General features: G+C 40.0%; 1 protein-coding gene across 1 annotated transcript in view; it reads left to right on the top strand.

Moving 5' to 3' along the window:
• Positions 1-821: 821 nt before the first annotated feature.
• The window catches only part of PIGK (phosphatidylinositol glycan anchor biosynthesis class K), a 99,868-nt gene continuing 83,800 nt past the window's right edge, over positions 822-16,889 (top strand). Inside the window, exons 1-3 of the mRNA XM_070405401.1 lie at positions 822-929; positions 4,272-4,325; positions 6,700-6,791. Of these exons, the coding sequence (XP_070261502.1) occupies positions 837-929; positions 4,272-4,325; positions 6,700-6,791 (239 nt within the window). The 5' untranslated portion in view covers positions 822-836. The remainder of the gene's footprint in view (positions 930-4,271; positions 4,326-6,699; positions 6,792-16,889) is intronic.

Here is a 16,889-nt window from a genome sequence, read left to right as displayed (position 1 = left end):
CTTAAGGGTGATTGTTTGTAGTTAAAGTGATTAACTACCCGCCTGGCACTTAGTTAAGAGGTTTTATCCCCTCCTTAACTTCAGGGAAAAATCCCTACCTGGGAAAACAACCTTTCTCGGAGAGGTGACCTTGGTTAAAACACATAGTGCTAAAGGGAGCAAACATATTAAGAACAGTATGCCATATATGCCAGGTCCCTTGAAACATATGCTGTGCAGATGTTTCTTCTCTGCAGCGACTGTGTCAAGCAGCAAGGATGGACCGGCTCCCGGCAATCATTGAATAAATATACACAACCTTATTAAGTCCTCAGACTGTCTTTTAGATGATTTAGCTCCAGAATTACTGAAGAAACAAAAACGTAACTAATTTCTACATGTTCACACTTTCAATAAGTAATAGGCCTCAACGTGTTGCAGCACCCACCTATCTTTCTATTTGCAAAAGATCCAATTAATCATCTTTTTGTGCTTACATGCTTGCTCTTCCCACCACATCCAGCTTCATATATTCAGAGAATTGGCAGCACTACGCAAAAAAGGAATTAGCTTCTGAGAGCTTGTGGGATCACAGGTTTGTCTTTCTCACCTTTCACACTTGTGTTTCAAACTTGTATACTTATTTTACAATGTCCGAATTGAAAATGCAATAAAAGATAAAGGTTCGATTCCCTCTATCTTCACCCAGAAAGCCTGGGAAACTCCAGATCTGAGGACAGATGACAATCTGGCCACTTGGAGAGGAGGCGGGCGTCGCAAAAACACGCCAGCCCGCCGCGCTGCTTTACGGCACTCGCCCCGCCCCCTCCAGGTGCCGGAGGCTGAAGCCGGCAAACATGGCCGCCACCTGCTATGTTAGCCGAGCTGTGGCTGCCCTGGCAGGGTTGCTGCTCTTGTCCTTCGGCAGCCTGGCCACTAGTCAGATCGAGGTAGGAGTCAGGCCCTCCGAGCGACCGGGCCCTGGGAGGACAGCGTGGTCGGGGCCGCGAGCGCCCAGCCGATGTCCGATACACAGAAGCCGAGGGAAGCCTCCCGGAGTCCTTCGCCTCTTACTGGGCTCCCTGGGATGTGGGAGGGTGTCACGGGCAGGGCTTTCTCAGTCTGTTGCAGCCTTTTAAACCGACGAATTAAAAGAATCAAATTCTGGGAGAGGGGCGAGGACCCGATCCTCTGCGCCCGGTGTGCACGCCCTGCGGCTGAAAGGCGAGCAGAGCGCAGCCCTTTCCTGCTGCTAAACTGCAGCGCGCCGCTCGGCCGGGAGTCGGGTGGGTGCGGTGTTTGGGTTTTGGCTCGCAGGACGTTCTGGCCTCGCGTAAAGCTTTCACTGTCCCCCGCGCTCTGATAAGAAACACCGCACCCCGTTCTTCAGCCTAGATCTCTTCTAGCACCGTCTTCAGGGGCCCGTGTAGTCAGCAGGCACCGGAAGGTCTGTGTCCCAGCCGTGCCTTCTGGCTGCCCCATTTCCCAAGCGGTTGCTCCTGGGCGGGAAGCCTGGGGCTTCAAACAACAAACACCTCTCTTTATCGCACTTTTTAATCAAAACTAAGTTCTGTGTTCTGAGCTTCTAAAGTTGCTTTTACCACTGGTTTAATGCAGGCCTGGTAATTTCTTGCCGAGACCAGTGCAATTACTGCAATTAACTTTATCTCGTTTCCCCCAGGCTTCCAAACTCCCCTCACTTTGAGTTGCTAGGTTAGTCTTCATAAAATGTAAACCTGATCAGGTTATTCTTCTGATTGAATCTTTCCCACTGCATGCCGAATAAAGTTAGCATCATGCTCTGGCCTCTGTCTACTTTTCCAGCTTTCATATTGGAACCCATTCTGCCCACCACCTCAGTACATTGAATTTAGATCCGTGGACTCCAAACTTTAAACGGATATTGAGCATGCACTTCCTCTCTCTCTCTATCTCTCTCTCTCTTTATTTATATATTCATGAACTACTGCTAATTTATATATTCAACATTTATAAAGCATATTTTTGAGGTAATACGAATATGAATAGGAGTTCTGTTTTCCTCCTTTACTCTAGTGATTTATCTTGTACACTTCAGTTTGGATGCCATTACTCTTTTTTTCTTTTGATTGTTACTGTGCTTTTTCACATTACCATGTTTTATACCTCCTGATTCTTTTGTCCCTTTAGTAAGATGCAGTAAAACCTTTCCCTATCCCTTTCCTTTGATATTGCCGTTGTAATTTGTACATTAAGCTTGTATAGCATTCATGGATTATAACTCATGTATGCTTTGTATTATCTATTATTCCACAATTTTTCACTTGGAGTGCAATGGCTCCCTAACTAGTCTACATCAAGTCATTCTTTCTTCCCTGCAATCTATTCTCCAAGCTACAGCCAGAGTAACTTTTAAAAATGCATGTCTGATCATGTGACCAATGTACACCTTAATATTGCTCTAAGGATAAAGGACAAAATCTCTATATGACCCCATAAACAAAGCCCTGCATACTTTGGCCCCTACCCACACCCCCAGTTCTCTCTCTCTTTCAAACTTTTAGTTATGCTAATCTTTTTTCAGTTTCTCAACACCTTTAAGCCCCACCTGCCATTAGGGCCCATATTTCCTTTGTCTGGAACTATCTTTCCTCTTTTCATCTTTTGGATCCTAACCCAAATGTCACTTCTCTCGGGAAACCTTCCCTAAACCTCTCCACACCATACCCCCCAAATTAGGTCATTTCCCCCTGTTATACTCTTTCATGATACTGTGTATCTTACCTTAATAGAATTTATAGGTTGGCAACTGCTTAATATGTCTAGCAAATTGGATAGTAACCTCTTTGGAGGCAAGTACTCTGATTGTTTTTGCCCAACATTGTATTCTGAGCACTCAGGACAGTGACTGGCACATGGCGCCCAACAAAGTGATGAGTGAATGAATGAATGAATGAATGACATTGTGTAATGTGCATGCTTGTCTTTTGTATTGAACTCGGATTCTTGAGAGAAAGCAGCATGCTCTTCAATGATTTTTATATCACTTTATATTACATAGTAAATCTGGCATATAACTGGTGCTCCACTAATCATATGTAGAATGAATGAGTAACTTTGCAATGCCTATATTGTCTAAAAAATCACAAAAGGGTTTTGCTATCTCAACTTTTTCCCTAAAGTCCTAATGCCCCCTAAAGTCTTAATGATCCAAGAATTTTGGAACTGGAAAGAACATTCAGCTCTCATTTTCTGCTTGAGGAAAATCAACTCTAAAGAGCTGAATGACTTACCCGAGTCTCGCAGGTGAGGGATATGACCTGGGCTATAAAACTCAGATCTTCAAATCCCTAAACCAGTGCTTTATGCACCATCGCACATTGCTTTTTTAAAGCATCTAGGTAGCTGTTGAGAATGGTTAAAAATAAATATGTGTGTATGTCTGTTTATGCACACACACACATTTGAGTGATTTTTTAAGAAATTTCATTCCTCCTGAAATTTTCTTGCCAGTTGAAAATTAAAACAGCTAACATAAGTTATACAATTACTAGGTTCCAGTCACCATTCCTATATTCTGTGAGCCAGGTAACATCATTTTTATAGATGGGGAAATGGAGGTGCAGAGAAATTAAACAGCTTTCCTAAGTTTATACAAGTAATAAGTAATAGGACCCAGATTTGGATCCAGGCAGTTTGACTGGTCTAGTAACACTGCTTGGGAGCAGCTCTGAGGTCATTATGGTTTATATTCATTATTCTTTTAGTATATAATAAAAATCATGTTCATTAGGTATCTGGATGCTGAAGTTTTTAATGTTCCATGCCAGCAAATATAATTCAGATTCACTTTAACAGATTAGTGAAGTGATACATGACAGGATGCCAGAGAATGTGCTCAATCAAATATATTGGTAAGTTCAAATGAAGTAATTGGAAGCACCCAGCGCAGAGGACGAATGAATATTGAATGAAATTTCAACAGGAAGGTTACTACTTATTATGTTTAGAAATCAAGATATGAAATAAGTCATTCACAATTGGAAGACTGAATGGAAAACTAGAAGCATATAAGGAAGAGATGACTGGGATAAAAACAAACAGCCCCTCCCTAAAATAATGCCCCCTAACAGAAAAATAAAACTCTATTGGTCCTTCATAGGTCAAAAACTAGCATCTTTATAAACTTACATAATGATGACTTATTGTTATTATAACTGTAAAAACTCCATGGATCTTGACTGTCCTTTACCAGTCTTTACTCTGGGAAATGTGGCTTTCTTCTAATCTTTTTGCTATTATTTGACTGATAGGAACAAACAGAGCAGTTCTTTAGAAGTGGCCACACAAACAACTGGGCTGTTTTGGTAAGTAAGTTCTATGAAGGTATACCATTCTATTCACTTAGATATGTGTCTGAGAAATTTTGTGTGAATCAAAATTTTGAAAATAAAATTTATTGTATCATATTACCAATTGGTTCAGATATACATTATACTATTTCTGCTCAAGTTAGGGAACCTGTAGATTCTTTGCTACTGATGGGTAGTGATTTTGTTTCTAGCTTTTTGGTTTTGATTTTTGCTCATACAGGCAGTGTTATAGTGGAAACCCTTGAATACATATTTTTGCATACTGATATGAGGTAAATCAAAAGATAAGTACATTTTCAAACTTGATGTATATTGCATATTACCCTTTTAGAAGATTTAGTTTAGTTTATGTTTATTTTAGTTTAGTCAGTAGAACATGAGTATTCATTTCCCTGCACTTTTGCCAGTACTATGAATTGCCAGACTTTTTGGATACCTATCACTGTGTGTTTTTTAAATTATGATAGAAGTTGAGCATCTTTAAGAGTTTTATTGTCCATTTTTAATACTCTTGTTATGAAATGCTTGCTCTCATCCTCTGCCTATTTTTCAAAATCGGATTATTGTGTGATGATTGTTTCAAGTTTTTCATTTCAGTTAGGATTTTATGCTATTTTTCATATATGAAGTTTTACTTTTTTATGTAGTAAAAAATTTTAGTTTTTTTCTTATTGGATTCTAAGTTGAACATTTATTTTAATGAAAAGAACTTGTAGTTCCTTTCTGTTTGCAGGGCAAGAACATTTATGCTAGTCTCAAAACTATTTTTTTTTTTTAAATATATTTTATTGATTTTTCACAGAGAGGAAGGGAGACGGATAGAGAGCCAGAAACATTGATGAGAGAGAAACATTGATCAGCTGCCTCCTGCACATGTCCCACGGGGGATGTGCCCGCAACCAAGGTACATGCCCCAGACCGGAATCGAACCCGGGACCCTTAAGTCCGCAGGCTGACGCTCTATCCACTGAGCCAAACCGGTGCTGGCAGGTCTCAAAACTATTGTACTTACACTATTAGCAGAGGCATGTGGTAGGAGGTAGAAGGGTGCTTGATGGGTAGGTATGTTACTGACCCCAATCTCTGTTACCTCTTTTGGAATGGATTCTCAAGAGACCTGACTTTTGAGGTACGGCATTAGATTTTTCTAGTTCTTTTGATATCATTTTTAGGAATCCTTTTTTAAAATGCCAATTTGTGTCCCTTTAGAACTTGTATTTTTTATATCAATATATAAAAATAATTGCAAAGAATTCTACAAGTAAAGTTTTTAAATGTAAAACTAGTTTGCATTATTTCTAGTTTTCTGTTCAGTTTAACAGCTTTATAGCAAACACATTCTCTTATGTACAGATAAAACTGTTTTGTATGTTATGTTTTAGTGTCTATTTTATAATTTTTTAAAAAATATATTTTATTGATTTTTCACAGCAAGGAAAGGAGAGGAATAGAGAGTTAGAAACATTGAAGAGAGAGAAACATCGATCAGCTGCCTCCTGCACACCCCTCACTGGGGATGTGCCTGCAACCAAGGTACATGCCCTTGACCGGAATCGAACCTGGGACCTTTCAGTCCGCAGGCCAATGCTCTATCCACTGAGCCAAACCTGTTACGGCTCTATTTTATAATTTTCACAACTAAAATTAGGAAGAAATCTAGAGTAAAAGGAATATTATATAACCCAATTCTGTGAAGGGATTATGCGCACTGTCTTTGATTTTAAAGAATTGAATCTTTTAGAAACAGGAACTTTCTAGAGTCACAGAAATTGAGGGTAACTAAGTTGGTTCACTATTTGATTGAATTCACCAAAGATTTTTTTTTTCTCTTAAGCTGAGTGGCCTTTTTATTTAATGCTAGTTATAAAAGACCTCTCTCTAGAGCAGCAGTTCTCAACCTGTGGGTCACAACCCTTTGAGGGTCGAATGACCCTTTCACGGGGGTCGCCTAAGACCATTGGAAAACACATATATAATTACATATCGTTTTTGTGATTAATCACTATGCTTGAATTATGTTCAATTTGTAACAATGAAAATACATCCTGCATATCAGATATTTACATTACGATTCATAACAGTAGCAAAATTACAGTTATGAAGTAGCAACGAAAATAATTTTATGGTTGGGGGTCACCATAACATGAGGAACTGTATTAAAGGGTCGCGGCATTAGGAAGGTTGAGAACCACTGCTCTAGAGAGATTGGTTTTATTGACAATTCTTTATGTGCTTTGCTGTTTCTAAGCCTGAATTATGATATACTCTTTCTTTAGGCATCTCTATATCCTACCTAAAGAGAAATAATTCTGTACTTTTGTGGCTTATTTTGATTCATAAAAATAACATATTGGTTTTAATACTTTAGGTGTGTACATCCCGATTCTGGTTTAATTATCGACATGTTGCAAATACACTTTCTGTTTATAGAAGTGTGAAGAGGCTAGGCATTCCTGACAGGTAAGAATTCATAATAAAGAGTAACTCTGAACTTTAGTAAAAATCACTCTTAGATGATTGTTTTATTACATTTGCATTTTTGTGTTGTTTTTAAAAAAGATAAGGAAATTTGAAGTTTTTTTTTTTATTGTTGTTAGAACATACCACCATGTATAACTTGCTTAAGACCATAATGGAAAATTATATAAAACATCAATCAATACTAATGTAAAAATTTAGATAAAGTAGAATTTATTTAATCATTAAATGCCTCAGTGTGGGGTTTTGATTGCAGACAACAGAAGACAATTCTGACTGGTTGAAGTAGAAAAGGAATTTATGGAAAGCATATTGATTAGTATGCTTCCCAAATTGATGGGAAGGTTGTAGCTGTAAATAGTCAGAAACAAGGAAGACCAGGTAGCAGAGAAGACATTTCTAAAAACAATGACATAAAACCAGTCCAGTGACAACAATGCAGCTGTGAATTGCTGAAGTCTAGACTTAGGTACTGCATAGCTACTATCATTGCCTTTGGAAACTTAATGTTGGTACTGCTGCCTGCTGCCAAAATCCAACCTTCGCTGTCCCAGCTTCTTAGTCTCTAGCTCTTAACTTAGAGCCCTTGGAAGGATGTGAAATTGTCAGAGCATAGATGAAGTGCCCTTGTTAATGCTCCATGGGGGTTGGTGGGGAAAGAAAAACTATATGGCATTGTTAGCAGTTCCTTATTCCCTTTTTTGCACTCTGCCACCTGCTGCTGATGCCTGCCATGTTCTGCGTGTGCCCCCTGGTGGTCAGCGCACATCATAGCAACTGGTTGTTCAGTTGTTCTTCCGTTCAGTCTATTTGCATATTAGGGTTTTATATATATACTAGAGGCACGGTGCACAAAACTTTGTGCACTCGGGGGGGTCCCTCAGTCCAGCCTATGCCCTCTTGCAGTCTGGGACCCCTCGGAGGATGTCCACCTGCTGGCTTAGGCCCGCTCCCTGGGGGATTGGGCCCAAGCTGGCAGTCAGACATCCCTCTGGCAGCCTGGGAGCCCTCGGGGGATGTCCACTTGCCAGTGGGGAGCAGGCCTAAGCTGCAGTCGGACATCCTTAGCGCTGCTGAGAAGGCGGGAGAGGCTGGCTTGTGGCTGAGCAGCCTGGCTTGTGACTGAGCAGAGCTCCCCCTGTGGGAGCACACTGACCACCAGGGGACAGCTCCTGCATTGAGCGTCTGCCCCCCGGTGGTCAATATGTGTCATAGTGACCAGTCATTCCCAGTCGTTCTGCTGTTAGGGTCAGTTTGCATATTACCCTTTTATTATATAGGATAGAGGCCTGGTGCACGGGTGGGGGCCAGCTGGTTTGCCCTGAAGGGTGTCCCGGATCAGGGTGGGGGTCCCTACTGGAGTGCCTGGCCAGCCTGGGTGAGGGGCTGATGGCTGTTGTCAGGCTGGTCAAGTCCCCCCCAGTGGGTACCCTCACCCCATGGAGGTTTGGCCAGCCTGGGTGAGGGGCTGATGGCTGTTTTCAGGCTGGCCACACCCCCTTTAAGGTGGAGGGTCCCCACTGGGGTGCCTGGCCAGTCTGGGTGAGGGGCTGAGGGCTGTTTTCAGGCTGGCCAAGCATCCCCCGCCCTCCCCCCCCCCCCCCCCCCCCCCCCCAGCAACAGAAGCTCCCAGCCTCTCCTTTTTTTCTTTTTCTTTTTTTTTTTTTATTCTGGAATTTATTTACCTTCTATAATTGAAACTTTGTAGCCTTTGAGAGGAGCTCAGAGTCGGCCAGGGAGGGCGGGAGGGAAGCTTGGCATCCTCCATCGCCAGGGGCAACCCACTCCTGCTTGCTCCAGCTCCGTGGCCACGGCTGGCTGAAAGCAGGTATCTGGGGTTTATTTACCTTCTATAATTGAAACTTTGTTGCTTTGAGTGGAGCTCAGAGCCAGGCGGCAGGCAGGAAGCTTGACTTCCTCCATCATTGGGACAACCAAGCCTCCTGCATGCTCCTGCCGGCCGCCTTCTTGGTTGGGTTAATTTGCATATAGTTGCTCTGATTGGCTGGTGGGCGTGGCTTAAGGAATAGTGAAGGTATGGTCAATTTGCATGTTTGTCTTTTATTAGTGTAGACTAGAGGCCCAGTGCACGACATTCTTGCAGTGGGGGACATGGGGATCCCTCAGCCCGACCTGCACCCTCTCCAATCTGGGAGCCCTCAGGGGAGCCCTCTCCCATCTTAGAGTTTCTGTCTGTCTTTGCAATCATATGAGCGAATTGTCTGAGACCCTAACTCAGTTTGGTTTGTTGCTTACAGAATAATAGAGGCTTTTTTTTTTCTTTGCTTCATTGGTGGAGATTTCCTGGAAGTTTTAGGATATTTTCCCTTTAATTTTTCCTAGACACTCTGATTTTACTTATGTCTCTTACCTTTGCTTTCTCTCCATCCCCCACCGCAACAGTAACTTGCTCCAGGTTCATTTTGCTCTACTGTCTAGAAGATCTGTCTGCTACCAGAACTATGATTCCCAGCATTCCTGGTGCTCCCCGCGCTCTGGGCTTCCGCTTCTGGTCCTGGGGCTGCCACCAGACCTACTATTCCCAGAATTCCTGGTGCTACCTGAGCTCTTGGTTTTCCCTCCCACTCTGCCAAGTCTTCCAAGCCGCCAGCTCTCCCTCTCTGCTCTCCGTCTGGTGGCTTGGGGAGCCAAGTTCCCCAAGCCACTCCACTCTCTGCTGGCTCTCCCGCTCTGCTCTCCGCCCAGCGGCTTGGGGGGGGGGGGGTGCAGCGACCGAGGGAGCCATGTTCCCCCAAGCTGCCGGCTCTCCCACTCTGCTCTCCTCCCAGCACCTGTGTATGCAAATTAACCCACCATCTTTGTCAGGTTAATTTGCATACTTACTCCTGATTGGCTGGTGGGCACCGCGGAGCGGTGGTCAATTTACATGTTTCTCTTTTATTATATAGGATAGATTTCCCAATTCCTACTTTAAGTATCTGTGGGTGGGATGATCTTACCAGGGAATTTTAAATTCATTTCTTTCTATTAGATAGAAGTAGATAAGAGTCTTGCCTAAGACAAGTTAATTTTAACTTTACTCATGCCCTACCTTCCTACTATTTAAGTTCCCTCCAGTGCACTTTTTTATTTTTGGTCTGGTGTTTTAAATTCTTTCTCAAGTAATAAATATTAGAATTATAAATGTGAATTCTGGTAAATTTTTTTTATAAATTAAAAAATTACTAATTGCCTATATTGTTGTTTTTAAAATTACATTGTTAATACAGCTTTTAATGATTGCTTTTTATGCTGATATGGATTAGATGGTATACCAAAGAGGGCATTTTCTAAGGTAGAGCATTAATAAGATATTTCAGCAATTTTTGTGTGTTTTTTCTTATTAATGGAGAAGGGCATGGCTGTTATGGTTCTTTAAAAATACTTTTGGCTTTTTCTCTAATGAGATCAGCCAAAAGGGACCCCTGTTTTTTTCTCCTCTTTTACCCACCCTGTACCAAACATTCATTATCCACCATAATTCAGCACTGTGTTAGAGATTTTATAATGAATTATTTCATTTATTCTTGGAGGCCTTTTGAGAGATTGTATTTTTTCCTATTTTACATATTAAAAATGATTACTTAGAGTTATTAAATGACTTAACTAAGGTCCATTAAAGGTAACATTAAATAATGAAAACATAATTTGAATCCAGGTCTTTTGCCTTTATGGCTGGAGCATTTCTGTTATATCTTAGCTATCTCCTCTCTCCTTAAGAATTTATAGCAGTTAATATTTATGTAGTATTTATAATTAGAAAATTTTAAAAATTTCTTTTTATTCTTAGGGCACTCCTATAGAGGTTGGTGTAATTATTCACACTGATCATTTAATACCTTATTAAATTAAAAGTATATAGCTACATGATGAATATAATGTTGGGATGTTGTGGAAATCGTTAATATTACTTTAATAAATATGCCTGGTCGATGTGGCTCAGTAGTTGAGTATCGACCCATGCACGGAGGTCAGTGGTTCGATTCCCAGTCAGGGCACATGCCTGGATGCAGGTTCCATTCCAGTAGGGGACGTGCGGGAGGCAGCTGATTGACGGGTTGATGTTTTTCCTCTCATTGATGTTTCTATCTCTCTCTCCCTCTCCCTTCCTCTCTAAAATCAATAATAATAAATTTACAAAACCACCAAAAAACCCCTAAAACTTAAAAAAAGAATTTAAAATGTATTATAAAAAATAAATATAAGGAATGCCTCTCTTGTTAACATGTTATTTTTTCCATAGTTTTTATTGTTGTCTAAGTATTACTTCACGTTTTATGTACTTCTTGCTTCTTTATTTCATCATGTTTGTAACTGTAATACATGCTTCTGTATTTCAGCAGCTTTGTAGCTGTTTATTCTGTCTCTAAAGTCTTTCCGTTCCAACTCATCCTACAGACAGCTGTTAGAATTATCTTTCTCAGACACTGCTTTTGTCTTTTACTCTCACAATCAAGAATCTGCAGTGACTCTCTGTTGCCTCTCCATAAAATCCAAAATTTTCAACCAGCCTTTAGTCATTAACTACAGCTTTGTCAATTCCAATTTACTATGTTCATTTTTTTTTTTGTTTTGACATCTGCTACATAATATTTAGTAACTCCCATTTCTATTTTTTTCACTATCCCACCGATAAAACTTAGAATATCCACTGTCCTGTCCTTTCCTACCCATCTATCTTTCTTTTCTTTGTGTCACTGTGTAGAACTTTGTAGACTACTCTTTACAGGGAGGAAGTTGAGTGACTTTTAAAAAATCATTACAATTATCCTTGGCCGGATGGCTCAGTTAATTGGAACATTGTCCCATAGCCCAAAAGGTGAGTATGGGAGGCAACCAATCAATCTCTTTCTCTCTCTTCCTCTCGCTCTAAAAATCAATTTTCAAAAGGATATCTTTGGCAGAAGATTTTTAAAAAATCATTACAATTAATTTATAAAATTTTCTAAATTAAATATATATTTATAATTTTATTTTATTATTTTTATTTCATGATTTTGCCTTATTTTTTATGAACAAAAGGACTGGAACTGTAGTAAATGTGCTTTGCAGATTTCAATGTATTGTAGTTATTGTCAAGATAATATTACTTCATGCCTTTGAATGTTCTGATTCTTGTCTTCTGTCACTTCTCAACAGTATTTCCTCAGACAAAATATAAGTAATAATGTTTGAATATGAATACTTAGAATGGTTAAAAACTTGAAATGTGCTCTCAAGTGGAAATAATGACAAAGGTAAAAGGAGCATTTGCACCAGGCTCTCAATGTTTAGGTAATAAGGAGAGCCATTTGCAAGACTAAGAAGATGGTGAAGGGTTTTATGGAGCAGAGAGGACATATCTTTATTGATTTGTAAGTAGATAGGAAAGTTTTGGGATGTTGAATAATCTAGATGCTTATTCCTTCACCAGTGGTATCCCAGTGTCTTTGTTATTGACACTTTCCTCATATCTGATAACTTGATTTTCTTGACTTTATTGTTTTTTAGAATTACCTTGAATTCTTGGGTTTTGTTCTTTCATATCAGCTTGTCAAGTTCTTAAAACCCTGCCCCCTTTACTTTGTCATTATTCTCCTCCTTAGAGCACATTTTGATTTGTATTGCAGTGACTTTTAGATTAATTTAGAGAGTGGACTTGTTTATAGTATTAAGTCTTTCAATTTATGAATAATATATATCTTCATTTAATTATGTGTTTAGCAGCTTGCAAACAAGTTTCATAATTTAAAATTTTTCTTCATAAACATTTTTAGTAGAATTTTTAGTTCTTATATATTTTTGTTGATATTTTAAATGGTACCTTTTAAAATAAATATACATTTTCTGTTGTGTATGTAGTTAGTTCTGTATATTGTTTTAGCAACTTGATGAAGTCTTATTAATTTTAATAATTTGACTATAAAATTTTTGCAAATTGTATATCTGATAAGGGGTTAATATCCAAAATATATAAAGAACTCACACAACACAATAGTAAAAAACAAACAAACCGATTTAAAAATGGGCAGAAGAATCAAACCCTAGAGCTTTGGTGTGCAGGCCAGTGCTCTAACCACTGCATCTCTCTCTCTCTTTCCCTCTGTCTATCTCTCCCTCCCTCTCTTTTTTTTTTCTCTTTCTCAAAAAATAATGGGCAGAGGATCTGAATAGATATTTTTCAAAGAACACATACAGATGACCAACAGGTCCATAAAAAGGTGCTCAACATTATTAATCATCAGGGAAATGAAAATCACAACCATATGGGATATCACTTCCCACTTGTTAGAATGGCTGTTATTAAAAAAGACATGATAACAAGTGTTGGCGAGGATGTGGAAAAAAGGGAACCCTGATGCACTGTTGGTGGGAATGTAAATTGGTGCAGCCACTGTGGAAAACAGTATGGAGGTTCCTCAAAAAATTAAAAATAGAACTACTGAATCATCCAGCAATTTTACTTTTGGGTATTTACCTGAAGGAATTGAAAACACTAACTCAAAAAGGTATATGTACTGTCATGTTTATTGCAGTATTATTTACAATAGCCAAGACATGGAAATAAAAGACAATACTGTATGATTATACTTATAAATGCGATCTAAAAAAAGCTAAAATCAAAGATTGAGAGAACAGATACTGTTGGTGGTTGCCAGAGGTGGGATGGGTGAAACGGGTGAAGGTGATTAATAGGTACAAACTTCTGGCTATATGATTAATAAATCCTAGGTATGTAATGCATAGCATGGAGGCAAAAAAAAAAAAAAATAATAACACGCCCTAGAGTCAGATTGCATTAGTTTAGATACTGATTCTGTTATTAAGTTAGACCAGACTACAAAGTCTAGTCTAACTTCAGAAATGGGCAGGAATTATGGGTTGACTTATGTTGCTTTTGCTTCTTATTGCTACCAAATCAAAGAAGCAATGTAAAAGATATGAGATAAGGATATCGGTAAGTGGCTATAGCTCCCCTCTATTTCCCTAGTTTCTCACCTTAGTGGTCCTGAGCCTAGAGAGTGAGAAACCATCCAGGTCAGAGGAATCCAGAACAGTCACTAGGGGGAGCATCACTCAGAGTTCTCCCCACTGTGACGTAAGGCAATTTTTTTTCTGTGCCTGTATTTTGTACTTACATGTTTTACTTCCTGCTATGTCATCAGGCTTTTAGTAAACCTGAGAAAGATAATGCTCGCTTTAAAAAAAAATCTTGGACAAATTATTGAATCTCTCTCATCTTTAGTGCCCTTGTCTGTAAGATGGGGAAACAATACCTGCATGGGTTGAATCTACTTGGTTCATCAGCCTGGTTGGGAGTACAGACTGGATAGGAACAGTATGCCTATTAGTAGGAAAAGGAGAAAGAGCAGATGCTTGCATGAGTCATGTTAATGATAAAACACTGGGATCTGTAACATTCCACAACTTTTTAATGTTGACATATCTAAAACTATTTTTGAGTTCTATCATCTGGTAAAGGCTTATTCTTGACTTTCTGTAAAGTTGTGTTCCATTCTAATATTCATTTTCCTTATTTGAACTAGCTTTAGTGATTCCTTGCAATTAAGAGAGCCTGACTAGAATGAGGTGTGGGTAAAGGGTTAACAACACTCTTTCCTTTTACAAAAGAATTTGACTTTTGTTCACTTTGTAACTCTGTTCCCTTGGGTATGTGATAGAGGTAAGCAACATTACTTATGTCAAATATGTTCCCTATAGATTAGATAACTGCGATTGAAACTTCGTGGCCCATGCGCAGAAGTCGGTTTTCCGCCTGGGCGAGTCTATTTTGAAGAAGTGGCGTTAGAAGAAGTGGGGGGTGTCGGTCGGGCGGGCGACAGGAGGGCGGGCGACAGGAGACGCGGCGCAGGTGGGCCGCGGGATACGCAGCCATACCTTTGGGTTTCTCTGAGTGGGATGAATTCTTGTAATTAGGCTTGTTCCTTTTAAGGACCCTGCAAACTGTGTCTATGGAGTTATTGCATAAGGTATTAACTCCAGTGGGGCATGAGGATTCTAAGCCAAAATGGATGTAAATCTCATTCCCTCATACCTGGGTTGTCATATGAAGGATCAAAGAAAACAGTTTGGGAGGATCACAAACACACATACATACACTTAAGTCATTCTATCAGCTACAGCCTCTTAGACTTGAAAGAGCCCTGGACAGTTGTATGTGTTGCTGTGTAGATTGTTGTGAGGAATGCCTAATGCTTCCTGTCCAGGGTGGGCAAAAGTAGGTTTACTGGTATAGTTGTGAGTATGAAAAACACAGTTTATTCTTGTATTATTATTTATTTATTATTGTATTATTTTCTATATGAACAACTGTAAACCTGTTGCCACACCCCATATTAGTTTTCTATTGCTGCTATAACAAGTTGCTGCAAATATAATGGCTAAAAACCATACAGATTAGTTCTGGAGATCAGAAATCCAAATGAGTGTTGCGTCTGCATTCCTTCTGAAGGCTCTAGGGGTAAATCCATTTCCTGCCTTTTTCAGCTGCTAGAGGCTGCCTGCTTCCCTTGGCCCCCAGCCCTGTTCTTCATTTCGAAAGCCAGCAGCATAGCATCTTCAGTGACTCTTCTGTTGTCACACTCTTCCTTCCTCTCTGCTTCTGCTGTCACATTGCCTTCTCTGACTCTGACCCACTTGCCTTCCTCTTATCATGAACCTCGAGATTACATCGGGCCTATCCAGATAACCCAGGATAACCTCCCCATCTCAGGATTCTTCATTTAGTCATCTGCAAAGTCCCTTTAACCTTTAAAAGTAACAGGTTCGCAGGTCCTGGGGATTAGGACATGGACCTCTTTGGGGTCATTATTCTGTCTACCACACTGTTTTACTGGCAAACATCATTTGCTGTTCTATATTTTCTAACTGAATTTGATAATGAGTGTGGTCATCTTTTAAGTTTGACTGCTTAATGGAGCCTGTCAAGAAGACATCTGGTGGGTGTGGCAGAGAAGGAGTATTTGGAATACTGGAAAAGTGAGGAGTTTGACAAGGGAATAGCCAACAGTGTTAAATATGGAAATGTTGTATAAGAGGTATGCTCAGTTTCTTTTGAATCAGGTGAGTAGAATTATGGTTACAGTAGTTTGAAGAATTATTGGAAGGCAGAGAAGTAGGAAAAGTGACTGGAGGATGTTGATTGAGAAATAAAAGGGAGCATAGACTGAGGGGACTTAGAACCAAGGCAGATTTTTTATTTTGAGACAGAAGGGATTTATAGGTTAGGGCAGTGGTCGGCAAACTCATTAGTCAACATAGCCAAATATCAACAGTACAATGATTGAAATTTCTTTTGAGAGTTAAATTTTTTAAACTTAAACTATATAGGTAGGTACATTGTTATTAATTTAATTAGGGTACTCCTAAGCTGGCCTTTGCTAAAAACGTCCTTAATCTGATAGAGGTACGTTCGCTGAGGTCGACCCCTTCCAACTCTCCCATCCACACTCGTCTTGTATACTTGTTTCGTCTATCTCCTTTTGTTCATCCTCTCTGTATGTCCAAACCATCTCAACATACCTAAAAAAATGTTTCATTTTATAATAATAAAGCCACCATCACAAAATAATTACAATTCTTAAATTGATGACAAAAATACCTGTAGGATTTGCAGCTGGTTGGAAAAATACAGGTAACTTTATGCTTCAAGTAGGTACTTTTGTCACCCGCGTGATTTGCGGACGCGACTAGCACTAACCACTGCACAATGAGACTGCTGACTGACTGGCTCATTCAACTCGTGCATGAATCGAGCGCGCCTCCCCGGCACTGCATCTCCCGTCGCGCAACTGACCGACACCCCCCACTTCTTCTAATGCCACTTCTTTAAAATAGACTCGCCCAGGCCGAAAACCGACTTCTGCGCATGGGCCACGAAGTTTCAATCGCACTGTACGCGCATGCCCGCACGTGGTATTTTGTGGAAGAGCCACACTCAAGGGGCCAAAAAGCCGCATGTGGCTTGTGAGCCGTGGTTTGCCGACCACTGGGTTAGGGGAAGATATCAAAAGAGTGGAGGAATAAAAACAGGAAGAGAAGGATTAAAATTAATTTGGGGCTCTTAGTATCTGCATTGAC

The sequence above is a fragment of the Myotis yumanensis genome, unplaced genomic scaffold (assembly GCF_028538775.1).
Source record: "Myotis yumanensis isolate MYYU_CA2020_CCGP unplaced genomic scaffold, mMyoYum1.0.hap1 SCAF_2, whole genome shotgun sequence".
Lineage (NCBI taxonomy): Eukaryota > Metazoa > Chordata > Mammalia > Chiroptera > Vespertilionidae > Myotis > Myotis yumanensis.
This window is presented reverse-complemented; position numbering and strand designations above follow the sequence as displayed.